This window comes from Equus przewalskii, chromosome 10 (assembly GCF_037783145.1).
Source record: "Equus przewalskii isolate Varuska chromosome 10, EquPr2, whole genome shotgun sequence".
Taxonomy (NCBI): Eukaryota; Metazoa; Chordata; class Mammalia; order Perissodactyla; family Equidae; genus Equus; species Equus przewalskii.
In genome coordinates this window covers 47,220,174-47,247,397 of record NC_091840.1, presented here as the reverse complement: position 1 = coordinate 47,247,397, position 27,224 = coordinate 47,220,174, and the positions used below count along the sequence as shown (strand labels likewise).

Here is a 27,224-nt window from a genome sequence, read left to right as displayed (position 1 = left end):
CCCTCGAGCAGTCCCCACCCCCATCCCCACTGGGTCCCACCTCCTCACCAGGTCCCTCTCCAGGCGTCCAGGGTTCCTCCGTCCACCAGGGGGCGGCGGCGCTGAAGGGAGCCTCTAGCCGAAGCAGGCGACGCTCTAGGTAGCGGCGGCGGCTGCTCTGTGGCCAGTGGCGGCGGCGCTCTAGCCAGCGGGTGTGCGGGGCGGGGCTCTCAGTGGTGCGGCCGGCGGGCGGCGATGGCGGCCGTACGGGGCCTGCGAGTGTCGGTGAAGGCGGAGGCCCCGGCGGCGCCGGCCTTGGGGCTCCCGTCGCCTGAGGCGGAGTCCGGTTTGGAGCGTGGCGAGCCGGAGCCCATGGAGGTGGAGGAGGGCGAGCTGGAGATCGTGCCGGTGCGGCGCTCGCTGAAGGAACTGATCCCGGTACGGGGGGCGAGGAGGAGGGCGCCGAGAGACTGCCCCGCGCCGGAGCTGCCGGAAGGGGCGGCGGCGGGCGCCCGGGCCGGGGAAAGTCAGGGGAAGGGGGAGAGGCGAGCGAGCGCCCGGGGGCGGGGGCGCCGGGCTTGGGGGGAGGCGGGGAGCGGGAGAAAGGACGCCGGGACGCCCGGAAACGGGTGTTGAGGGGCCGCGGAGGTGGGGGAGAGCTGGGGTGCAGTTGAGGACACCCCCTTCGTTGCGCCCCGGAGCCAGTCTGTGCGAGGGGTGAGTGAGGAGGGGCGGGGATGGTCTGGGGCTTGAGATAAAGGGAGAGCCCGGGCGGGAACGGAACCAGGAGCGGCCCCGAAGGAACTAAGGGCAGGCGCCGGCATCCAGGTCCCCTGCGGGTCCGGCGCTGGTGGAGCGGTGGCTGTTAGACATCGCGCGGCTGGTTTCTCTTGGCAGGGCTGGGCTTGTCAGCAGCAGAAGCTCGGTGTTTCTGTTGTCACTTTAGGGTCCTCTTGTCCCCGCGCAGCTGCACTGCTGGGTAGCACCTACGCCGGGGCCCCAGCATCTGACCCTTAATGAAACCAAAACATGAGCGAACCAGCAGTGGTTCTTGGTCCTCACAATGGGATGCTGAGACGTGTTTTGCTTGTGGTTTGGTGGTCCTCTGTCTGGTTCTTAGGGCTGGTCTCAGGCCTGCATGGCTCCTCTCGTATACTTAATTTCTCACCCAACGCGAGCGACTTTTTAACCACATGTCAGCAAGTCTTGCTTTTAAACTGAACTTATGGAAAAAGGTGAAGGTAAGATCACAAATGATAGTGAATGGTATGTAGAGATAGCAAACGATAATGATTCTGTTGACAAAATTAACGTAGTGGCATTTTACCATTTGCTGTGTTAGATCATTTAAATGTCACTGCAGTTGTGAAGTAGATATTATCATCTCTTTGTTCATGCAGTTCAACATGTATTTATTGCCTCCTCCACTGTGTGCCAGGCGCAGTCCTCAGCGCTTGATCAAGATCAAACTCCCTCCTGGAGTTTATGTTTCAGATGGGGGACACAAGTAAAGAAATAATTTCTCATAGTGATAAGTGCAATGAAGAAAACAAAGCGTGTTAATAGGATTGAGAGCGTAGAAGTCTGGGAGGGTGTGCAGAGCGGGAAGCAGAATGGGGTAGGATGGTCAGGGAAGTCCTCTGAGATAGTGACATTTAAGCTGAACCCTAAATAACAAGCAGGAGCCAGCCATGGGCAGATTTGGAAGAGAGTGGTCCCAGCAGGGGCAACAGTAAGCACAAAGGCTCTGAGTTGGGAACAAGATTGTTTTGTTAGAGAAACAGAAAGTTCTGGAGTGCAAATGGGAGCGCAGTAAAAGAAATCAGGAAGGTAGGCTGATACCACGGAGGAAGATTAGGCCCAGAGCGGCCAGGGGAATTGTACAGTGTCATGTAACCAGTGAAGCTTAGAGCTGCCCCTCGAGTCCTGGGCTTCCAAATCCTGTCCTCTTTTCATTGCCCTGTACTGTTTTCCCCAGGAGGTCTAGGGGAGTCTGGACTTTCTGCATTTTGGTGAAGACTTGTGCTCCACCTGGTGGCCCGGCATGATGAATTTGTTAGTCTGGGTGGGGGAGATAAGTGACTGTGCCTCATCCTGGATATTTTTCATGGAAGCCTTTAGATTTTCGTTTACATGGACACCTTCAGTAGGTGGAATTACTTAAGGTTTTGGACAGGCTCTGATCTAGAAAAGACTTCTTGTTAGAATGGTTTCCTCATAATAAGGGGTTGTCAGGCTGGGGGAAGGATTGCTGAAAAGATTGACTGTCCAAGAGGAATCAGTTGTTGGGCTGTCTTTTATCATGAGTTTTTCCTCAGTTGTTGTCAGCCTTTCTCACCCTTCCCCTTCGTGTTAGGACACAAGCAGAAGATATGAAAACAAGGCTGGCAGCTTCATCACTGGAATCGATGTCACCTCCAAGGTAAGACAGAGCATGATTTATTCATTTCGATAAGCTGGTGAACTTAATGAACCTGGTCCCTAAGACTTGTAGAACAGCAATTATTCTTTACCTCCTTTTTTCTTTGGTTGCTGGATTTAAAACATTTTTTTTAATTTAAATTTTTTTATTACACAGTGATGCCTTCACGCATCCTGGAAACATCTGGGCAGCATTGGTATGTTCTCACATCCATGAAAAGATAAAATAACTGTACCTAGATGCCTGTGCTTAACCATATCCAAGAAAAAGTTCTGCACTGGGAATTCCTTTTTATGTTATGTCCGTTCTCTCAAAATGTGTATACTCTTTCCTCTTTAAATGAAACAAAACATGAAAAGTGCATGGCACATAGTAGGCCCTTAGTAAATGTCTTTATTCCTCACTAGTTGCAGGCTTACAAAAATAGGATTTCCTGATTGTGTGGCTGTCTAAAATTTGAAGACCAAGTCAGCTGGATTACTCTCAGTACCTAGGAGTATTGCCTTTATCTAGTGATTGCTGTTACTAGATTACCAGCTGCATTGTAACTCCTCACAGAGCCAAACCGACTATTTTCCTTATTATAAACAGTTAATACATATTTGTTGTTTTAATTGGTGATATTCAACTTAGACATTCTTTTAAATTTTAATATGTGCAGTTAAGTTTGGAACAGAATTTGAATTATAATGCTGAATAATAGTACTATATTAGACGTGTAAAAGCAAAAATAAAAGTAAATATGTCATGCTTGCCTTTTTCATATTTTATCTGGGTCTCAGTCTGTTTCAGATTGCTTAAAGGCTGCAAGAAAGAACTGATCATCTTTTAGACAGACAAGAAAATAGAATAAAGTGAAGATGTTTTCTTCTTGTAATTGGAAAAGAAGTAGACTACTGTTCTGTTTTTTTTTAAAGATTTAAAAAATTTTTCCTTTTTCTCCCCAAAGCCCCCCAGTACATAGCTCTGCATTTTTTAGCTGTGGGTCCTTCTAGTTGGGGCATGTGGGACACCACCTCAGCATGGCTTGTTGAGCAGTGCCATGTCCGTGCCCAGGATTCAAACTGGTGAAACCCTGGGCCGCCGAAGTGGAGCGCGTGAAGTCAACCACTCGGCCACGGGCCGGCCCCTCTACTGTTCTTAATCCTGTACAGTTTGCCATTGTATGAAACAAATTTATGGGGGAAGGTAGCCCCGGAATTGGCACTTGTTACTAAAGGAAGGTAGATTAGTTGTTTGCACTGGGAAGACTTCAGTGAAGAAAATTAGCATAACTATTGGGAAATAACAGAAGTGTTGCTGCTTTACCAATCCCCACAAGCTTTCTATAGTTAGACCTTCAATTAGTGTGGCAAAGTCAATATGCAATTAGGGAAGGGTTCCTAAGAGCCATCAAAAACCCACAGTTGGACCTGGATTTATTTTAGCTCTTGGAAAAAAACTTAAGAAGCTGATTACTTTGTTTTTCAGTGAAGTGTCAATGCTTCTTGTCACTTAAAGATGAAAACTGGCAATTCCATGGACACAAGCCTAGAATAGAGGAGAGAGTTTCTTTGCTTCAATGTTATTTTTAAACCAGGAAAAAGCTTTAGGGAGTGGACTGCTCAGGCAGACATAATGTGATAGGTGTGATTATCATGCACACAGACTATGTGAAATGGGGGTGGTGGAGGGGTTCTAGAAATAGCACTGAGATCAGAAGATCTGCCCCCTTACTAGCTGAAGTACCTCCAGCTAACCTTGTAACTTTTTTGTGCCTCAGTTTCTGCACCTGGAAAATTGGGATGTTCACATCATTTAGGTGTAATTTGTCCGGATAAGGTTGCTAATAATAGATGAAATGTTGGAGAACTAAAGCATTATTCATTACTCATTGAATCAATAAATATTCATTGAATTCCTACTATGCCCCAGACACAGTGATAGGCATTGAATCATCATGGAGATTATTGCAAATTATTTCAGTATGAGTGTATGCCCTGTTAGTTATTGACCGTGGATAGCCAGTTCTCTGCAAAAATTACAAAAGGCCTGATGTTGCTTATTTCTTCCGATTTATTTTAGGGTTGTCACTAATGCATCATGTTGTGTTTGTGATTTAACTTTCCTCCTCCATTCACTTCTTTAACTTCTTCTCTATCTTCTAGGAAGCAATTGAAAAGAAAGAACAGCGAGCCAAGCGCTTCCATTTTCGATCAGAAGTAAATCTTGCCCAAAGAAATGTAGCCTTGGACCGAGACATGATGAAGAAAGGTACAGGGTGTTTTGGGGGAATTTTTCCACATTTCCCCAAAGAATGACTTCCCTGCCATGGCCTTGTGCTTCTGGCCTTGCTTTGCATGTCCAGTCCTCAGCCAAATGCTCCCAAAGGAAGGGACTTGTGAAGGATCTGTTTCTGAGGTGACTTGTTAAAGCTGAGCTGCTGTTAGCTGTGGCTCAGATGTTAGAGCTGCAAAAAGAAGAGATTGTCTTGTGTGACGAGGCCCAGAGAAAGTCACCAGTTAGCAGCAGAGCTGAGATTAGAACCTATGCTTCTGCGGACTCTTACTCATTTTCTGAGTTTATCGTATAAGTGTTAACTTCCCTTTGCCTTTAGATGTGGTGGAAGTATGTCACAGTGAGGCTTTCTTTTAGGAGACTCAGAGCAATATTGAGATTGGTGCAGGAAAGCCATTAATACCTCTGTTGATACAGGCTTGTGATTTTATTTTGTTTTTGTGTTTTTTAAGAATACTTTGCTTCCTAGAACTCACCCTGAATTATCAGATATAGTAATCTGCCCTAGTCTTCCAAAGCAATTTATAAATACAAAAGGAAATTATTTTTACTTTTTTAGTGAGTTCACAGCCATATTTATTATCCCACTCTAATAGAAGTCTATGAATTCAAAAGGTCTCCCTCTATTGTGTTTGCACATTTGGGTATTTGTAAAGGGCTTGATAGTCGGCCCTCTGAATGCATGTTAAAGGTCTCTGCTTTGCTGTGTGAGTTTCTCTAGGCTTGTTTGGTTGATAAAAACATTGAATGAATGAAAGTAGCTACTATTCCTTGAGAACTTGCTCTCTTACCAGGCATTGTGTTAATTAGCAGACTACATATTTTTTCTTATTCATTTCTCGCAACAACCCCATGAGGAATATATTTCTATCACTATTTTACAAAGAAGGAAACAGGCTCAAAGAAGTTTAGCAAATGCCCAGGGTTATGTAGCTAGCAAAAGTGGAGTCAGGATTTGAACCCAGGTTTATCTGACTCTGAAGCCTTGCTCATAACTACTTTGCTCTTTGCCTTACACTATGTGATATGATACCATAGACCCAAACCTCCTCAGTCCATCCCGGTGGACAGAGTAGCTTGGATGCAGAGTTCAACTCTGGATGCTTCTTTGCTGTTTTTCTGCATCATGAGTTCAAGTTGGAAATATGACCTTGCTTCCTTTGCAGGCTGGGTTTCCGGGCATCTGCTTGAGTGGATTTCTGTTTCAGGAAAAGTCCTGTGAAGGCCAAGCACAGCTGTGCAGCTTGGCATTCATGTGCCAACACAGTCTGGGCCCAGGTAGACCCCTAAGGCCTCTCTCGCAACTCCACCTTGAAAGCACCGTAGTTTTACCACCCTGTTTACTTCTAGTCCTGTGAACATTCCTTGTGACATCTTGCCTCTGATCTTATTCATGCCTTTCACTCTGCTGATTTGCCCTTTCTTGTCCCCATGCTTTGTCTGGTTCATATGTCACTTCCTCCAGGAGGCATTGCTAATCAGCTGCTCACATTTCTCTCTCGCCTCTGTTGGAGCCCTTTAGGGCGCTAAGCCCTCCTGGAATCTAGTTTCAGTTTTTTTGTGAATAAACCTTTTTAGATCTCAGTCTTCTTGTCTGTAAAATGGAATGTGATACCTACCTGAGTAGGATTACTTTTGGAATTAAATTTTAATTAAACAAAAAAAATTTTTTTTTGGAAGAGCAATCTTGGTCTCATAGTTCTAAAGATATTCCTAAAAAGCAATAGATCTGCCTGTGGCAGGTTGCTCATTACAACTTGTTTTTCATCCAAGAGGCACCGTGGCCTAGGATAATGTTTCTGAACTTTGGAGAACCCTGTTGCCTATCCCAGATTAATTTAAATTAGAATAGGGGGGCTAGATAGGTCTCAGCAGTAGTTCTTATTTTTTATATCTCCCCAGGGAGTTCTAATGTACAGTCAGGATTGAGAATCATTGGTGTTGTGGTTAAGAGAATGTGTTCTGGGCCGGCCCAGTGGCACAGTGGTTAAGTTCGCATGTTCTGCTTTGGTGGCCCGGGGTTCACCGGTTTGGATCCCGGGTGTGGACATGGCACTGCTTGGCAAGCCATGCTGTGGTAAGCGTCCCCAATATAAAGTAGAGGAAGCTGGGCACGGATCTTGGCTCAGGGCCAGTCTTCCTCAGCAAAAAGAGGAGAATTGGCAGCAGATGTTAGCTCAGGGCTAATCTTCCTCAAAAAAGAAAAAAAAAAAGAGCATGCTTTCTGAAGCCTGACTGCCTGTATGCAAATCCTGACCTGTCACTTTCTAGCTCTGCTGACCTTGGGCAAGTTATTTAGCCTCTAAGAACCTCAGTTTCCTCATCTGGAAAGGCAGATAACAATAGTTCTTATAGGGTTGTTGAGAGGCTCTGACAAAATGTTGCAGTTCTGAGTGGTGTCTGGCACATAGTAAATTCCCAGTAAATGTTAGTTATTATTTTCATTGTTTGGTGTTCTCCATCTTCCAAGCAGTCATCTAAGTGGCCTAGCCTCTTGGGAGAATGGGGAAATTGGAATAAGCACCTTGACTCATACAGCTGTACCAGGTGTCAAGTTATTTCTTCTTTTTATTATTAATACCAGCAATAATAAAAGATACCATTGGGTAAATGCTTACTATATGTCATTCACTCTGCTATGTGGTTAACGTATCCTTTCAACAACCCTGTGAGGGGAAAGTGTTCATCATTTCTGTTTTACCAATGAGGAAACTAAGGTGCTGAGAGGTTGAGAAACTTGCCCAGCCACAGCTGGGTAAGTAGCAGGGCCGGGATTTGAAGGCTGATTTGACTGAAGCCTGTGTTCCTAACCTCTCTGCCAGCAGTCAGGGACGTCGTTTGGAATAGGCTGCACTAGACCGTTCTGCATCAACAGTGACTTGCTGCTCTTGAGTGATTCAGTGTCAAAAAGGTTTGGTCTCCTTATCCCCAAGATCAAAGCTGTCATGGTTGGAAGGGACTTTAGAGATCATCTGCACCAACCTCCTGCCCAGTGCTGCAGGCCTTTTGGCAAAGTTCTCAATAGTCTTTTGGTCTCTGCCTGAAGGTTTCCTAGTGATGGCACAAGAATTATTTATGAGGCAGGCAATCTTGTTTTTGGATTCCTCATGTTGAGCAGAATTGCTTTGAGTAATTTCTGTCTGTTAGTTACTGTGTGACTCTGAGAACAACGTCAAGTCCTTTCCTCATTCACACAATAACCCTTCAGGTGAGGGAATGAGCAGCCCGTCCCTAAACTTTATGCGACGTGACTTTCTGGTCTCCCTCCTCTACCTTCTCTGGCTCCCTCCCACCTCCTTCGTCAGGTGAGGTGTAGATTCCAAATATGGTTGGATACATGCAGAATATGGCAAGACTATTACTATAGTCTCTGTCCTACTCATTTCATAGTGTTATATTCATCTTCTGGTTCACTAAAGGACCCAGGTCTTTTCCCCAGGAGTTGCACTCATCAAAACAGTCTTTCTCATTTTGTACTTGAGGCACTTTAAAGAAATTACCGCTTTTTATTTGTCTCTATTAAATTACATCTTATTGATTTCAAGACTCCATTTCGGCCTGTTGAGTTAATTTTCGTCTTAATTCTACCTTTCAGCATTTTAGCTGTACTACTCACTTTGGTATGCATGGCTCCTGCATCTTCATTCAGTTGTTGGTAAATGTGGAACAGGATAATCCTGTATTATGCCATGAAACATAGATGCATGAATTGTAGGTCTTATTTTCTTATCAGGCCCACGTTTCATTTTGTCATGAGGAACTAGGTTACATGCCTTAATGAACGCGGGGTAGGACACTATCTATGGTAGTTTTTGCATTTCTTGTCCTGGTAATCCCATCAAAACATAAAAGAGGTTTAGTGTGCCTTGCTTCTTAGTGAACTCATATTGTTTCTTAGGGGAAAGACTTGATCTTAAGGGATCACAGGTTCTGTCTGATAAGCTCTTTCTTTTTAATTCTGGAAAATGACATTAATCTTTTCAATCTGTGGTTTGGGAATTTCTTTTTTCCTCTTTTATGAAAATCAGACAGGATTAGTCCTTCTCAAGGCTTTAAGGTACTTCACTCCTTCTTTGCAACTTTTTAGAGACTACCTACCTAATTTCTACTTAATTCTGAATTCTCAGCTGAGTGTTTGAGTCAGTACATTGGGATGTAATTCTGGACTAGAAGATTTAAATCTATTAAAACTAATTCTTATGCTGTTGTCACCTGTCGGGTTTTAGTTCTTAATAATACCTATTCTACTGTCAATTAGTAAAATAGACAGCAGAACAGATCAACAGTTCTGCATTATCTTCCCAAAACACTGTTGCTCCAAACACTTAAAAAAAAGAAAAGCCATCAGCATTTTTGACGAGCCTGTTTGCTCTGGACTATAACTTTTTCTTCGTTAGAGGTTATACAAACAATTCATGTTCACCAATGAAAATTTGGAAAGTAGAGTAAGAAGAAAAGTCACCCACAGTTCACCATCCAAGCCCAGGCATTGCCAACATTTTGTGTATTTCCTACTAGTTTTTTCTGGGTGTGGACTTTTTATTATTCCCTTTGTAGTCATACTGCTTTTTTCCTTTTCACTTGACAGCCTATCATCAGCATTTTCCATATTGCTGGATAGCCTGATGTTAGTCTTTCAGATTCTTTCATTTCTTTTTTTTCCCCTAAAGATTGGCACCTGGGCTAACAACTGTTGCCAATCTTTTTTTTTTTTTAAGGATTGGCACCTGGGCTAACAACTGATGCCAATCTTTTTTTTTTTTTTTCTGCTTTATCTCCCCAAACCCCGCCGTACACAGTTGTATATCTTAGTTGCAGGTCCTTCTAGTTGTGGGATGTGGGACACCGCCTCAACGTAGCCTGATGAGCAGTGCCATGTCCGCGCCCAGGATCCGAACCCTGGGCTGCCGCAGCGGAGCGCGCGAACTTAACCACTTGGCCACGGAGCCGGCCCCAGATTCTTCCATTTCTTACATTCATTCTCTTGCCTTTGTCTAGTAATTTGTCATTAGTAATTATCTCCCTTATTCATTGGCGAGTTGTGCTCACCTAGGCTTTGCTGCCTTCCCTTTCCTTGAGATCACCTCTCATACTCTGAGTTACTGGATTTAGTGACTGCCTAATTTTCTGATCTGAGGCTTTGGGATTGGCTACTTTTTCTCTGAATTTTCAAGAATCTCCTTTCCTAAAGACTTGAGTTTGATGTCCTACCACCTGTCATTCATTGTCTTCTTTCTTGTTAGAAAATCCAAGATGACTTTTCCGCCTTCCTTGTAGTCAGCACTCGGTAGATGTCTGGTCCTCCTTCCCAGTGCGGCTGTTCACTGCCACCTTGGCAGTTAGCCTTTCTCATCGGTTGGGCATAAATCTAGACGTCTCCTTTGTTGCTTTGTTTTATTTACTGACATTGTCAGTAAGGTGAGGAAGTATTGAACGTTCTTCTTTGGCAGTCTTCCATCAGGTCTCGAGCTTAACAAAGTTCCCGTGTCTAGTGGATCTTGCCTCTGTCAGTCAGTTTGGTTCTCTTTTGCGAATGAACCTTTCTCAGTCCTCCAGCTCGTTAAGACTAGTTTATCTCTGCGGTGATACAGCTTTTGCATCTCTTTTTTATGACTTTACTTGCTTCTTTTGAATAAGATTGTACACTGCCCATTTCTAGATGTGTATACCGTTCTCTCTACATTAAAATGTAAACATCTGAGGCAAGTTTTGTTCCATACACTCTTTTCTCTTTTGTCTTTAAGCTATCTCTTCACCTTTATATTTTTAAAAATTTTGTTGTAATGTTTTATTAGAACAATGCTATGATGCCGTTAATATTTATTTTTGTCATTTCTTTGGTCTTTATTTTCTCTACTTGTCTCATTTATGATTAAATCCTTGTTATCAGATCAGCCAATCTCCTACACGATGTTTTCTCCCTGATCCTCCTCAGTCTGTTCCCTCTGCCATCACCAGGAACTCTCCCTGTTGTTTGTTTCCTTCTTCAGGACCATCTCTTTACTTCCCGTAGAATCTAGTTCTTCCAAAGTCATGGCTTTTAGCTTGAAGAACTGAGAAGGCTCCATGGGCCAAACTGAATTTCCCATCCTGCATGTTAGAGTTACTCTGGGTGTCTACTGGGGACATCCATCTTATTTGGGCCTCTGTTCACTGTTGCACTACTGGGCACTAATAAGGACTTGCTGGGTTCATAAATCTTGATGGTATCTCTGTCTTCGTCAGTCTGGCTGGCAGAAGAGTGCTCACCTGATTTCATCTGGTCACACCTACGGCTCCCATTGAACCTGTCTTTTACTCTTCAAAATGACAAAATAACTACTAAAAAATTTTTTTTATCTGCAAGTATTCACATGTATTTTAAGTTATTTGTTTTAAATAAGTGAATTACTTGGGAGGAGGGAGCTCGGAGAGAAGGGATGTGGGGCGGTTACACAGGCCCCAGTTTTGTATGTAATGTTTTATTTGCCTCAAATCTTTTAAAGAAATTAGGCATAAAGCTAGGTGGTGGAGATACAGGTATTTAAAAAATTTTTTCTTCTTATTGATCTATTTGCATATTTCACAATTAAAAGGATTAAAGGAGATATCATACTTAAAGTATTTAGTAAAAAATTAACATGATCCTGGTGATGCTGAAGTTCCTTTTTGACCACAGCGTTCAACCTTTCTTCTTCCCCAGAGGTAACAACTATTAGTCTGTAGTGAATCATAGCAGGCCTTATTCTAGGTATTTGTGTACACGAATATGTATCCTTAGAAAATGTATGGTGGCGTTTCTATTTTAATATTTTTAGTGTTATCACATTGTATGTATTTTCTGCGTTTTGCTTTTTTCACTCAATAAGGTTTCTTAGAATCTTTCCATGGTATATGATAAATTATTGTTTTTAACTACATAGCGTTCTAGAATATGGGTAAACCATGATTTATTTAATATGGATAAACCGTAATTATTACTCTGATAGCTGCTGGGTTGTTAGATAGGGCTGCAGCTAACATCTTTGTGTGAGCTCTTCTGTGAACCCACGTGTGTTTAGGGTGGGTATTGAGGAGTAGAATTCCTGCACCTATAGGGCATGTGGGCTCCATTATGTCTGTAATAGACGCTCCCAGTTTGCAATTCAGAGTGAGTGCCTGCGCCAGTTCACACTCCCACCAGCAGAGGGAGTGGCTCCTTCCTCCCACACTGCCAGCAATTGATATTAACAGACATAAATTTAAAAAACAATCTGGTCACTGAAAGCTGGTATCTTGTATTTATGTGCATTTTCCTGATTATTAAGGAGATCACCCATCTTTTCATGTTTATTGGCCTTCTGTGGTTCCTTTTGTGTGAATTGCCTGCCCATGTCCTTTGCCCTTTTTTTGGGGGGCTGTTATTTTCTTATTGTTTTGTAGGATTTCTTTACTCTAGTTTCATCCTTCGCTTTATATCCAGGGGCACTGTCTCTTCTTCTTTTCAGAATCATCTTGACTATTGCACATTTCTCTTTGACATACATTTAAAAATTTTGGAATCAGCTTGTGAAGTTCAGTGAGTCATCCTGTTGAATTTGATATTGCTTTAATTTACAAATTACTGCAGGCCGATTTGGGGAAAGGTATCGTGTATTTTACCAAAACAGTGTGTTTAATCTTTCTCAGCTTAATATGCTTATTCTGAATTAAATTATTTGTTTCACACTGTTTGTGATAAAAATTATAATAGTTTACCTTACTGCCATCTTTTTCTTTTGAAATAATTGTCATCTCTTTCAGCATATTTCTTCTCTAAATACACTTTATCTGAACTGTTTTAAGGGTAATGGTAGGATGTACAATAGTGGGTAGGAAAATTCTTTTAGAAAATCATCTTTTCTGTGTCTTGTTTTTCTAGCAATCCCCAAAGTGAGACTGGAGACAATCTACATTTGTGGAGTAGATGAGATGAGTACCCAGGATATCTTTTCCTATTTTAAAGAATATCCTCCAGCTCACATTGAATGGTTGGATGATACCTCCTGTAAGTACACTCCAGTTTTTGTTGAATATGCTTTTGTTTATGATTTTAAGAGTTCTTGCCATCTCAGATGGTGAATGATTATGGCTCAGACTGCAGACGGTCCCTGACTTATGACAGTTCGACTTACAATTTTTCGTCCTTAAGATGGTGTGAAAGCGATACGCATTCAGTAAAAACTGTAGTGCTTCGAATTTTGAATTTTGACCTTGTCTGGGGTTAGCGATATGCTGTATGATACTCTGTCGTGATGCTGGGCAGTGGCAGCGAGCCGCAGCTCCCAATCAGCCATGCGTCCATGAAGGTAAACAACCAGTATGCTCACAGCCATTCTGTTTTTCACTTTCAGTGCAGTATTCAATAAATTACACGAGGTGTTCAACACTTCGTAAAAATAGGCTGTGTAGACTTGGGACTGTGTTCTCAAGGCTTTACTTTGCACCTTGCCCTATAGCTTGCCAGAGCTCTGCTTCTGCCTCAGTGTCTCTGACCTAGAACTAAAGCAGAACGTCCTGACACTGTACCAGACCTCTCACCGCTGCTTGCTTTGGAACTTCACCTGCTTGCCCTAACATGTGAGCTGTCCAACTTGTGAACTCACTGTAATTTTTAACTTGCCTCCCCACTCCAAGTCTGGCCTGCCCTCTGGTAACCATTCTGCTGACTTCTTGTCTTGACTCACTTGTAGTCTGGCTTTACTTACTGTCAGCTTTCTGACCTACGAGGTTGTACCCTGATAGTGGCCTGGTTTTCACAACTGTTTTCTTACAGAATGTTGATTCCGGGTTTTCATTGAAAGAAGAAGAAATATGACGAAGTAAAAGATTTTTCTCCTTTTTTCTTTTTACTTAACTTACACCATCCAAATCAGGGGTTGGCAAACCATTTTCTACAAAGCACTAGATAGTAACTATTTTGGGCTTTGTAGGCCATAGAGTCTCTGTCATGTTTACTCAGCTCTGCCATTGTAGCGTGGAAGGAGCCACAGACAATACATGATTGAATGAGCCTGGCTGTTTTCCATAGAACTTTATGCACAAAAACATGGTGGATGTGTAGTTCATTGTATATTAATTATACATAAATAAAGCTGGTACAAATATAAATAAACAGACAGGCAAATCAATAAATAACAGCTGGTGGGCTGGATTTGGCCTGCAGGTTGGTTTGCTAACTCCTGATTTAAGTCATTAAAACCGTAACTAAGGGATATGTGAGTCAGAGGGACCCTTAGAATTACCCAGTTCACCTACCTCTCATGGTACATCAGAAACTGAGAAACAGAAAAGGGAAATTGTTTGCCCAAGGCCATGTGGCATGTTAGTAACAAAAGTGAAAATCTTTAGACCTTCATTTCCCAAACTAAGATATAAGGGTAACATAAGTTTGAGAAATGCTGGGGCGTTTTTTTGTTTGTTTGTTTTGTTTTTGGAGGAAGATTAGCCCTGAGCTAACTACTGCCAATCTTCCTCTTTTTGCTGAGGAAGACTGGCCCTGAGCTAACATCCATGCCCATCTTCCTCTACTTTATATGTGGGACACCTACCACAGCATGGCTTTTGCCAAGCAGTGACATGTCCGCACCTGGGATCTGAACCGGGGAACCCTGGGCAGCTGAGAAGCGGAACGTGTGAACTTAACCGCTGTGCCACCGGGCTGGCCCAGAAATGCTGTTTTAAATGAGACTTCTCATAAGCTTTTTCTTGCTAAATTCTCTTCCTTAAAGAAGCAAAATTAAATTAGTTGCTACAAAGCCAAGTGGCTGTCATACCTCCATTGTTTATATCCCATGGATACCATCATCATCCATGCTACAGTGGGGAACATCATTTAGCATGTCCAAATGACAAGGAACAGCAGAGGGCTTCCCTGTAGGGGGTAGTAGTATAAAGGATAATCCATATTTATTTGGTAATGATCGTTATCGAGAACTGCTAAGACTACATAGCACTCACTGTATGCCAGGCAATTGTAATATACAGAACTCTTTTTCGTGGCATACTTGACCATTATTTTGTGGAACCCAGTTTGGGAATGCAGCTCTAGGCTAATTTCATCAAAGAGTGTTTAGTACTACTTTCTGTACTTCCTGTCATGAGTTGGTTTGTATGTTTACTGTCATCAGTCTGTAGCTAGATGAGGCTGTAGCAGTGAACATGATGAAGTCTCTGCTCTCAAAAAACTTACCATTGGGATGTGATGTAACGTTTTATTTTAAATTTTATTTTAGGTAATGTGGTTTGGCTGGATGAAATGACAGCCACACGAGCCCTTATCAATATGAGCTCTCTGCCCGCCCTGGATAAGATAAGAAGCAGGGATGCCAATGAGGACAAGTCATCTGAGAAAAGTAAAAAAGGTAACTGAACACAAAGGAGAGACTTTAGGGCTGAAAGTCCTGTTGTTTACACAGTCAGTTTGGGTTTCTGTGCAGAGCATTATGTGACATCTCATCGTCAGTTATTTCTGAAATAAGCTATGATGTGTGTTGGATCATCAGTAAATAGGAGGGGAAAATATTGGACTTTTAAATTATATGAGATGGAGTTATGTTAAGGTTCACCTTGTCCCTCACATTCCATTTTAGACAAGCAGGAAGACAGTTCAGATGATGATGAGGCTGAAGAAGGAGAAGTTGAAGATGAGAACTCAAGTGATGTAGAGGTTAGTAATAGGGCAAAGATACATGTAAGGTTTTACTGTAAAAAACTGCATGCTGTCTTTTTATTTAAGGCTTAAAGACATGGTAGATTTTGTTCTTCCTGTGGCTTTCACCATTAGACCTTCCGAGGATGCACCAGGCTCTTGGCCTTTAAGTTCGTGTGACTGTAATGAATGATTCGTGTTGAGATCTTAGAATAGTACTCACACTTCTGTATCAAAGAAAATGGTTTTTTTGAGAAATACTTTGAAGTGTTATCTAATCAATAAAATTAAGAGAAAGCAAGTAATGGCATATTTCCTAATGGAGTATGTACTGTTGTTGGAAATATTAAAATGTATTCATTTAAAAATTATTTATTGAGTGCCTACTGTATACCAGATTCTAGGTACTGGGGATATAGCGTCAAGCAAAACAAAGTCCTTGCCCTCTCGGAGCCTACGTTCTAGTGGGGAAGACAGACAATACACAGATATGCAGATAGGTGATGTCAGGTCAGGAAGTGATGAGTGCTGGGAAGAGAAGTAAAGAGGGGAAAGCGGGTAGAGGACCATGGAGGCTGCTCTTGTAGACAGGCTGTCAGGGGCCACCTCTCACTTAGAAGTTCTGCAGAGGGACTAGTGCTGTGATGCTGACGAGTATTATTAAAGTTAGGACACTTTCTTCATCAAGGGTAACTTTGCTACTGAATAAATATGAAAAAGGCTTTGATTTTTATATTGAAAATGCTCTTTTTTCTTAAGTTGGACACGTTGTCTCAGGTAGAGGAAGAATCTTTGCTAAGAAACGATCTCCGTCCAGCTAACAAACTCGCCAAAGGAAATAGGTTGTTCATGAGATTTGCTACGAAAGGTAAATGTGGTATTTGGAATTGATTTTTACTTTTCATCAAAGTGATTTATTACTGAACGACATCCTTCTCTTTCGGATCAGCAGTTAGATCAAGTAGTCTCAAAGTCCCTTCAACTGTAATGTTCTGTGCTTAAGAAATGATGGCTTGCTGCCTGACTTGAATTTCGGACTTTGAAAGTGAATGTTAGTATTTGTATACTTTTGTGATTTCTGCCTAAAGTATGTTATTTTCTGTTAAATTGGTTTGCCCCATGTGCTTTTCAGCCAATTTGTCATTTGAACTATGAACACTTTTTAAAATTGTATGTTTTTATTTATTGTAGTAATAATCTCCTAACATTGCCAATAGTGCCATCCAACTCTTGTTCTCTAAGGAATTAAATTAAAAGCCTCTTACAGTTTATAAGGCTTTTTATGTACGATGATCTTGGTGCGCATTAAAAATATATGTGTGTGTGTGTGTATTGGCTTTTTGAATCATTTGAGAGTTAACTGGAGACAATAACCATTCACATCTGAATACTTTCAGTATGTATTTTTGAAGAATAAGGTCTTTGTCTTACATATAGTTACCAAAATCAGGAAATTTAACGTTAATACAAGACTATTACCTAATCCGCAGTCCACATTCATGACAGTCTGCAACTGTCATCAGTTGTTCCGATAATCCCCCCGCTCTGTAATTTAAAATTGCCTTGCTCACAGTGAGTGCCGTGTAAGTGTTAGCAGTTCTTGATGATCATGGTGATAGTTATCAAATAGATTTGGATTCTTTATACTACTCCCCCTCTAAACAAGGAACCACTCCAGGACCGAGTATTTAAGTATGCCATGTTTCCTTGGTCTCCCTGAATATGGAACTACTTCTCTCCTTTGTTTTCCTTGACTGAGACATTTTAAAGAGTATAGGCTCTTGATTTTATAGACTGCCCCTCAGTTTTGGTTTGTCTAATGTCTCCTCCTGATTAAATTTGGGTTGTGCCTTCTAGGCAAGAATACCACAGAAGTGATGTGTCATTTTCAGTGCTCGATATCAGGAAGCACATGGTATTTATTTGTCTCCTTCCCACGGATGTTAACTTTTATCACTTAAGGTGATGATCACTAGGTTTCTCCACTGTAAAGTTACCCTTTTTCCATTTGTAATTTAAAGATTTGTGGGGAGATACTTTGAGGTTATGTAAATAGCCTGTTCCTCATCAAGCTTCCATGCAATAGCTTTAGCATCCATTGATGACTTTTTAACTCTATCATTTCTTTATTAGTTGGCAGTCTGCTGTAAGAGCGAGCTTTCCCTTTTTACTCATTTATTTACTTACTTATTTAATCAGTTTAGGCTCATGGCGTCGTATTTTATTCAGTTGGTTATCATCCATTACTGTCATTACTTTGGTTCACTCATTGTCTTGGATTTGGGCAGTAGAGCCCCTTCAAGCGGTGTTCTTTTGACGTGCCTCCATGATTCTTTGAGCACTTTCTTACTTTACGGCACAATAAAACATTTTGTTTTTCCAGACTCAACTTGTGCTTTCCCTGCCCAGATCTGGAATCAGCCATTTCTCCAAGGAGCTGCTGGGCATGTTTTTTTGTAGGGTGAACATACTGGTTTGTGCTACTAAGTTCATCTGTAGCACTGGATACATTCGCACTGGTGTTCGTGCTTTGCGGTCAGTGAGTGTCCAAGGATTGTCGAAGACCTTTATGTCACGAAAATATGTGTGATCACTGACCGTCTTTCCTGTCTATTAACTGGCATTTTAACTTCATAAATGGGATCCTTTCTACATTTACTCGTTTGAGTGGCTGTTTGAGTGCATTCTAGATACCTGGTACTCTGTTGTTTTCTTTAAGCCATTTTGAGAAACATCATGATAAACTGGAAAAATGGTTTACCAAATATATGGAATTATGTATAATCTCTTTCTTTAACTCTGATTCTGTGTTGTTGGAGTGTTGTCATTCAGAAATAAATACCATCTTTCAGCGGGCAGTGAAAATGCCATCTCTTCTAGAAGCCTTTTTGATTCCTGAACACCTGTAACGGCTGAAGCTCTCTTGTGCTTCTTGGAACCTTGTGTATTGTATTTTTTTCTCTTTAGTGTTTTCTCTGTGAGGTTGGTCAATTCCTTAACAGCAGCTTAACCTCATTCCTGTCTGTGTTTGGTCCACCCTCCTCACACTGCTCGGCCTCAGTAGGGACTCAGGGAGGGAGCGTTCATAGTGCATCTTTCCCTCTTGTTGGCAGATGGTGCTGATCTCATCCCAGCTATGGAAAACATTCTTTTTTATTTAACCATTCAACATTGTCTTCATACCCACAGAAAATCCTAGGTAATTGTTGTAATTAATTTTTAGATGACAAAAAGGAACTTGGAGCAGCCAGAAGAAGTCAGTATTACATGAAATATGGGAATCCAAATTATGGAGGCATGAAAGGAATTCTTAGTAATTCTTGGTGAGTCCAAAACCTTAAAATACAATAGTTTAAATAGTACTTAAGCTTTTCTTAATCCTTCAGTTGATATTCTGCAGTGGAATGTCAACACCATGTGTGGACTCAATGGAAGACAAGAAGAAAGAATTCAAGATTCTTAACTGTGGTAAATGGTGTGAAAATGCTGAGTTTCAGTTTCATGTAAATGTCTCTGTTTCAGCACCTAACATTGCGTCAGTGCATAGTTGAAATTAATTAGTGGGTTTCAAGGTCCTTCCTGTTGGTTTTTCATTATGCGCTTGTTTTGGCAATGTTGCAGGAAGCGAAGATATCATTCCCGTCGCATTCAGCGGGATGTGATCAAGAAGAGAGCCCTGATTGGGGATGACGTTGGCTTGACGTCCTATAAACACCGACATTCCGGTAGTTGCCTGCTCAGCTCTTGGGTAGACACATGTTTGGCTCCCGAAATCATATTTTTATTCTTAATACAATCTTTTAAGGTTCCAAACTTTATCATCCTCTCTTCCTTGCCCTCACCCTCTGCCAACATATAGGAAAGTAAGTCAAGTCACGATTAATTTTAAATTGCCCATACAAAGAGGTCAAATGATTTTATAAAAGCTATTCTAACAAAAAAGGCCGGATGTGACTTAGGGAAAATTAAAATAAAACTTTTCTTAGGAATATAATGTTTCTACTATTAATATCAAAGGCTGCATGAAAAAAAGTTTTAAAGATTATGTTGTCAGATGAGCTGATTTTATTATTTCTTTGGTAAAGAAAATAGGCTGCTTGCTATGTCTAGTGTTTACACTTGTTGGCATGTACATGGATGCCTCAGTAACGTGGGGTATCATGACTTGCATTTCATTTCTTCTTTCTTTCTTTCTTTTAATGCTTATTATAAAGAACTATTTTAATTATGTTTTATAAAGATTTGCTTTTATTTTGAACCCAACCTGTGGAATCTTCTACAGGCTTTGTAGAACTAACCAAGTCAGGATACAGACGTGGGAGAACATGCATACACATTCATCATTGTAACAGGGACGGGGAGAGTGAAGTCTGTATGTTTTTATTTAATGCATGTATCCAAAATTGTACATTTGAAGTCTGCATCTTAATAATGTACATACTTTTCTGTTACACAGTTAAACTTTTCCAATTTCAGTTACTCTAAGATACTTTCATCATATAACCTTTATATTCATATTAAATAAATTAAAAAGCAAAGTGCTCCTAATTCTAGCACTCTAATATAACAACTGGTTTCATTTTACATTTTTCCTATTTGTCTTTTCATATTAAATATGATAATTAATTTTTGTGGACATATATTTTATGTTCTGCTTTTACCACTTAGAGGCATTTTTCTGTGAACTTTAAAAGCACAGTTGATTTTCATTATTTGTGGTGGTTATGTTCTATAAAGTCACGATGATCATTGAAATAGCAAATACTAAACCCTTCAGAGACTCTGGTCATGTCATTTTCATAACTGATGAGTATATATCCTTGTTTGATGGGTGTTTCTGTTTAAAGACACCTTATTTAATACATATTGTTGATTCATTAACATTGGGCTCAGTAGCCAACAGCACTGTAGCTTGTGCCTGAACGAAGCTTCTCTAACACACGTATTTTCTCCATAAGGCACATCACAGCCTTCTTGCACTTAGGAACACTAGACAGCTTTGGCAGTACACTGGGAAGCCATTTTAAAGAGTGAAATCACCAACAAAAGCCGCGAAAATGTGGAAAAGTAGCACTCAATAGACTGCAAAAAGGACGCTTGTTTACAGTATGAGAAATGAAACGAGAAGGCGGAACATTGCTTGTTTGACCTCAGCTGAGAACTTGCATGTCTAGTGACTCAGATTTTTTTCTGCTCTATGCATGTCCACAGTTGACCATGAAAGTGCCATGAGTATTGATTCTGGAGTTACAATAAATTTGGAAAATTCACAAATACAGAATCTGTGAATAATGATGCTTGACTGTGTTTTAGATGAGTTTGTGATAGTGCATCAGGCTGCTGGGTCATTTTACCCAGCCATTCTTCTGTTGTGGGTATCAGAATGGTAACCAGATTAGCACTATAGATAATGCTCCAATAAAATCTTGGGTGTGGGAACCCCATCTTTTAAAAAAGTTCACCATCATAGAATGGAAAATCAGACTTGTTATAGTGCTTTTCCTAATGTGTTTTGGTTAAATTCCTTAGGACTAGTGAATGTTCCTGAGGAACCTATAGAAGAGGAGGAAGAGGAAGAGGAGGAGGAGGAGGACCAGGACATGGATGCAGATGACAGGGTGGTGGTAGAGTACCATGAGGAACTCCCTGCTCTCAAGCAGACCCGGGAGCGGAGCACGTCTAGGCGGTCCAGTGCCAGCAGCTCAGACTCTGATGAGATGGACTATGATCTAGAACTGAAAATGATTTCCACTCCTTCACCAAAGAAGAGCATGAAAATGACTATGTATGCTGATGAAGTGGAATCTCAGTTGAAAAATATTAGGTAAAATATTTTTTCTTTTTATCAATGCTAGCTTTTAATTTTATTTTTAATATCAATTACTAACTTCTTAATTTTTCTTAATTTTACAGTCACTTTTATCTGATCTAATTTCAGTCCTTTGTAGAATTTAATAAAAGTATCTGATTTTCCCTTTAAATGTACAAGAAGTGATCCTTGTTATAAAAACTATAGACAATATGCAAAGTAAAAATCACCTGTAGTCTCATCCTTTCCTAAGATAACGACAGTAGCAATTGGGTGAATAACATTCCTATTTGTTTTATGCACATACATAACACATGGAGAAATTACAGATATATTTGTACAAAAATGAAGTTATGCTATATACATTGTTTTGCATTATGCTTTTTACATTTAATGTAGACATCTGCTATTTTTTCAACTGTGTATAGTCCATTGTTTAGAAGTATTGTGATTTGTTTAACCAATCCCTTGTTGGTGGACGTTTAGGTTTCCATTTTCTTACTGTTGCACTACTAGATAAATTCGTTGAATTCTAGTTATTACATAAAACAATTGTGCATGTTTTAAAATGTGGTATTGCTAAATTTCCTTCTAGAAAGATTTTACTCACTCACATTACCACTTGTTACCTATATGCTCACCAACCTTAGGTATTATCACTCTTCCTAATTTTCACTAATTTCATGGATTAAAAAATAGTTATTTATTTTTTAAAGATTTTATTTTTCCTTTTTCTCCCCAAAGCCCCCTGGTACATAGTTGTATATTTTTGGTTGTGAGTCCTAGTTGTGGCATATGGGATGCTGCCTCAGCATGGCTCGATGAGCAGTGCCATGTCCGCGCCCAGGATCCGAACCGGCGAAACCCTGGGCCACTGAAGCAGAGTGTGTGAACCCAACCACTCAGCCACGGGGCCGGCCCCAAAATAGTTATTTTAATATGCATTTCTTTGGTGGCTAGTGGGGATGAGCAGATTCCTGAGGGCAGATAGCATTTGTACAACTCAAAGGGTTGGGGTTTCGGGATGTTCTCTCTAAGTGTTCTTGGTGGTATGTGTGGGGAAAAGAGAAAAAACATTCAAGCTGGTTTGTTCACATCTGTATTTTTAGTTTTTGGAGAACTTTCTGAAGATGAATGCTACCAGAATAATGCTGGTCCCCAGCATGGTAGCAGATGTCTTTGACAGAGAAGTCTGCCTTTTAAAGAAGGGGGTTGTAGACTGTGTTGTACCTTAACTATAGCCAAATCACAGCCCGGGTGAGCAGAGGCCTGGAGCCCTTTGTGGGCCTCTGCTCAGTGTTTGTCCCAGGAGAAGCAGACACAGTTACGTGCTCTGTGCTAGCTTTCAGATATCATGTCGACAAACCACTCAGGAAAACTCGGGAACCTGCTCACCCTGACTGCCCTTTTTACAGCAGGCTGATCAGGATTTTTGTAAGCAAATAATTGCTGATGTGTGGTGTTTGTAAGTGAATGGTGGCCATCTTAGATTGGGTTTCTTAAATTGTTTTCACTAAGATTTATAAGATTGTTCTGTGGGCACTGTCCCACAGTTCAAGTTGATTCACTATGCTCTTTTTTTTTTTTAAAGAAACTCTATGAGGGCAGATACTATATCCACAAGCAATATCAAAAACCGAATTGGTAACAAATTGCTGCCTGAGAAATTTGCAGATGTCCGACATTTGTTAGATGAAAAACGTCAGCACACACGTCCGCGGCCACCAGGCAGCAGTGCTAAATCAGGTATTGTTGTTCAGTGGTGTTTCTGGGCTTCATTCTTAGCTCCAGAAAGCAAATTGAGGCAGGGATAGGTTCTTGGATCATGTTGCCATTTGTGGACCTATTTAGTTGTCCTGGCTCATCACTTCTAGATTTTGGGTTAGGCATTGGCACTTGAGGACAAGAGAATTAATCAGACTTTTGCAATACTAACTTTCAATATTTTTGTCCCAAGCAATTTTTACTCTATAAGTCATTGGTATACTTTATACATAAGGATGGTAAAAATTAAGTTGGGTTGTTGTATAAATGGTTAAGAATTTGAGCTAGATAGTTTACATGTACACAGACACATACAGTGGCTACTTGGCTATGCCTGCTATGTGCCAGGCCCTGGGCTAGGTGCTGGGAGTGTTAGAAGTCTTTGGAGAGGATGCCAAGTCATAGAATTCAGATGGAGAAACATGAGTGCGCACATTCAGATAATTCCACTCCAGAGCAGAATGCAGTAAGTGCTCTGGTAGGTCTGTAAGTGGTGGACTGTGGGTGCAGAGAGGGGAGGGTGGTCTCCTGGGGGAATTGTGGAAGGCTTCTTAAAGAAAGTGGCTTTAGGGCAAGGCCATGGGGAGGGAATAGGATCTCAGTTGGCAGACCTAGTTTTTTGAGGTGATAGGTAACCTGATCTTATATCTGTTTTAGGTGGCAGAGTAGGGTTGGGTAGAGAGTTAAGTAAGGAGGCCTGAACTAGGGTCGGAAACAGTAGAGACAAAATGGATGAGAACATCAAACCTTGTGAAGGAAGAAGACTTGGCAGTGGGAAGTGAGGAAGGAAAGGGAAAAAAGCCAATGGGCCCAGGCCAGAGGGACTGGAAAGATGAGGATGCTTGCTCTCCGGGAGAATAAGCAACAATCTGAGAGTAAGAAAGCCCTAGCATAATGACTTGCTAATAAGCATATTTTCCTTGTTGCTGTTAGTGTTAGAAGGAGCGCAAGAGGACAGGCAAGTTTTTGGGGGAATTGGGGAAAAAGCAAAGTTGATTTGAGACATCTTCCCTTGATCCTTTTTTTTTTGCCAATCTCATTACCTTTATTGTTAAATGTAGTAAGTTTATTGAGAACTTAAATGCTCAAAGATTGTGGCTTCTGCCCTCAGGGAACTTGCAGTATTACTTGTCAGCCGAAATGTTTGTAAATTATTTGCTCTGCTCAGTTCTACTGAAAAAACAAAACAGTTGATTCTGCTTCAGAAATTCCTTTCTGGAGCAGTCAGCTGAGATTATTTTGCTCTGAGAACCTCAACGTCCGAATTTTCCTACAGGATCCAGACTGATTACAGAGAGACAAGGCTTTTAGAAGCCTGATTGTGTCCTCACTAGAGGAGATTTGGCACCAGGTTCTGCAGAGATCTCAGGCTGACAATCCGGATAGCAAAGCACACACACTTGGTCACAGTAGTACTTTCTTTCTTTTTCTAGATATACGCCAGCGATTAGGAAAAAGACCATATTCTCCGGAAAAGGCTTTTAGTAGTAACCCTGTTGTTCGGAGAGAGCCCTTTTCTGATGTACATAGTAGGCTAGGTGTTCCCAGGCAAGACATTAAAGGCCTCTACTCTGATACTCGGGAGAAGAAATCAGGTTGGTAACACTTAAAATTGATGGGGATGGGAATTGGGTAAGAGCAAGGACAATGGGTGTAGCATAGAAATACTTTGTTAGCAGGAGACAGGAAATAGCATATGCCAAAAATAAATTATTTTTCCTCTTCCATTATCATCATCATCATCATCATCATTATCATGACCACCGTCATGATAACCGTATGGAAAATTTAGAAAAGAGAAAGAAAACCACCCCTGGTTCTGTTTAGCACAAATACTTTTTAGTTTCTTGTATGCTATTCCAGTCTTTGTCCATATACATAGCCCACTTTTTTCATATAGCATTTTATCGTAATCATTTTTCCGCTTGTTATATTCCTTATGAATAAAGCTGTTAAGTGCCTTGTAGTGTGGCTATACTATGAAATTCTAAATACATTTCTCTGTTGTTAGGCATTAATGAAGTATATTTTAAAAATTAGTGGATAGTGGGCAGAATCTCTGAAAGTTTACAGTGTAGCAGGCCCTTCAGTTTGCAGAATGTTACAGCTGGGAGTGATCTTGGAATGGCTTGCTCCTGGCAGAATGAAACTACACAGGATGGTGAGTCTCACCAGGGTGGGGCAGGTGGAGCATTGACAGCCTCCCAGATGATTCCTGTATGCCTAGCATGGGGGACATCAGTCCCCTAACTGTTTGAGTCTCCCACTGGATCTAGATCCCTCAGTTTGCAGGCAGGGGACTTCAGCCAAGGAGATGAGGTTACCTGCCCAAGACTGCACAGTGGTTGCAAGTCCCACAGACCTCCCACTGTCTCCTGCATGTTAGGTGTTGGCAGTGCCCCTGCTTCCTCAGTACTACCCTGTGTCTCAGCATTGACTGCCAAAACTGAAATGCCTTCTCACCCACACAGGTAGTTTATGGACTCGCTTAGGATCTGCACCCAAGACCAAAGAAAAGAACATGAAGAAAGTGGATCCCAGGGCGCCTGGCACTGAGGAAGATGACTCTGAGCTGCAAAGGGCATGGGGGGCTCTGATTAAGGAGAAAGAACAGTCTCGCCAAAAGAAGAGCCGGTTAGATAACTTACCATCTCTCCAGATTGAAGTTAGTCGGGAAAGCAGCTCTGCTTCAGAGGCAGAGTCCTGATGCCCCTTGGGGCCGATGGCAGCTGCCCTAAAGCCTGACGTTCTTGTGCAGAGTGGGGCGCACAGTAGGACCCTCCCCCTGCAGGAGTTGGCGCCCGTACTGCTCTTACTCATACAGTCACCCTCAGCTCTTGCTTCTTCAGCAAGACATCTTAAGAATGTGACGTGTTTTGAAGGGCATCTATCTATCTATCTTTTGCTGCAGAGTTATAGTTCTGGGCCCTCAATTCTTTTCCCACCACCCCACAAGCTTTACCCTCTGAGGAAGAGGCAGCCCTCCAGATTTTGTAGACGTTTTTCTTAATATTTTTAACATTGTGTCTTTTAAAAGAAATGTTTTACACAGTTCATCCAAAGAGCAGAGAACTGAACTTCTCACTATTGCCTTGGCCCTGACAGCTGTTACCAGCACCCTTTTCCCAAGAAAAGTCAATTCCCAGGTGCTTATTGGACAGCCTTCGAGGGGGAAGATGAGGGAAGCTGCCAGCTCACCCTTCCAGGACCCTAGTGTGGGGGCCGACTCTCATGGACCTGACCGCAGAGGTGCACCAGTGCTGCCCAGGTAGATAAGAGATGCAGCGTCGATCGTGCTTCTGGTCCTCCCTGGGGATTTCTGTTAGGGGCCTCTTGTTAGTGATCAGCATGAAGTGAAGATCAAGTTCAGTGCTGTGGGATTTTTAGGAACAATAAACTGTGACTTCTGGATTTGGGGTGGATTTTTGTGCTAGGGGCAGGGTCATGGGTTAATGTTGAACAATTTTTAAGTCTGTATTATGTTTAAAAAATATTAATGATTTAAAAGTTTAAATTTTTAATTTTTATATGTGAAAATACTTCCTGTTGGCTACAAGGGAAGCTCAAGTGGTGTCTTCTTATGTGCTGTTAAATATATATTATATACTTTGGAAGAAGGCAAAGAGAGGAGTCTCATTATTTTTAAATGATCCTAATTGTGTAATTTGTCTGTTGTACATAGAGTTCAACTTGCTTTTTGGCCACTGTAGGAAAAAATCCATCTGTCTGAGATGGGGTTATGTTTATTATCACTTTAGAAGTGATACATTGATATTTATTCTTTCTGTCTCCAAGTTCTAGCACCTGAAGACATCCTCAAAACTGGCAAATAAGATAATAGTTTAGAAATTGTAGTTCATTTATTTCTAAACTCTCTTCAGATTATTTTACCATGAAAAGGTGGTAGATCATTTTGTCTTCCTGTCTGATTTTTATTTTGAAGTATTTAATGTTTGTATTCCTCTGCAGGCTTAAAAATAGTGTTTCACTTGAATTCACTAGAACTTAGGCATTAGAGAGAGTAAGCATTTGCCCCTATTGTGATGTCACAGATCCTCACCTGTCTGGAGTGTTTCCATACCCAATGCAGCCTTGGATTCTAGAGATCTTTACTTGTGGCTGAGCTAATGGTCACATTGATGCTGATTACACTGTGGTGCGATTAAACGCAGGACACTGTTGTTAATAAAGGAAGTAAAGGGCTGCGAGACTTGAGAGCTGCAATAAAAACTGTATTGTCCATACTTTATTGGTTAACCTGCTGGTTTCCCTCCCTTTAGAGAGATTAGAACATATAATTGTATGTTTCAGCTTCCTAATAGGAT

The 27,224-nt window shown here is 41.3% G+C and overlaps 1 protein-coding gene across 6 annotated transcripts; it reads left to right on the top strand.

The window, feature by feature from the left end:
• The first annotated feature begins 234 nt into the window (after positions 1–234).
• Positions 235–27,143, top strand: NCBP3 (nuclear cap binding subunit 3). Of its 6 annotated transcripts, none has more exons than XM_070560915.1 (15): positions 278–417; positions 2,336–2,401; positions 2,558–2,597; positions 4,549–4,654; positions 12,558–12,683; positions 14,911–15,039; positions 15,268–15,344; positions 16,086–16,194; positions 18,550–18,649; positions 18,948–19,051; positions 20,856–21,150; positions 22,727–22,881; positions 24,333–24,494; positions 25,371–25,533; positions 26,005–27,143. In XM_070560915.1, the coding sequence occupies exons 2-15, from the start codon at positions 2,352–2,354 to the stop codon at positions 26,111–26,113; spliced, it is 1,725 nt and encodes a 574-aa protein (XP_070417016.1). In that variant the 5' UTR covers positions 278–417; positions 2,336–2,351; the 3' UTR covers positions 26,114–27,143. The 6 variants fall into 6 exon arrangements, with proteins under 6 accessions (XP_070417014.1, XP_070417015.1, XP_070417016.1 ...); XM_070560917.1 differs by having other exon boundaries at positions 24,333–24,498; positions 25,375–25,533; XM_070560913.1 differs by lacking the exon at positions 2,558–2,597 and having other exon boundaries at positions 235–417.
• Positions 27,144–27,224: the final 81 nt, after the last annotated feature.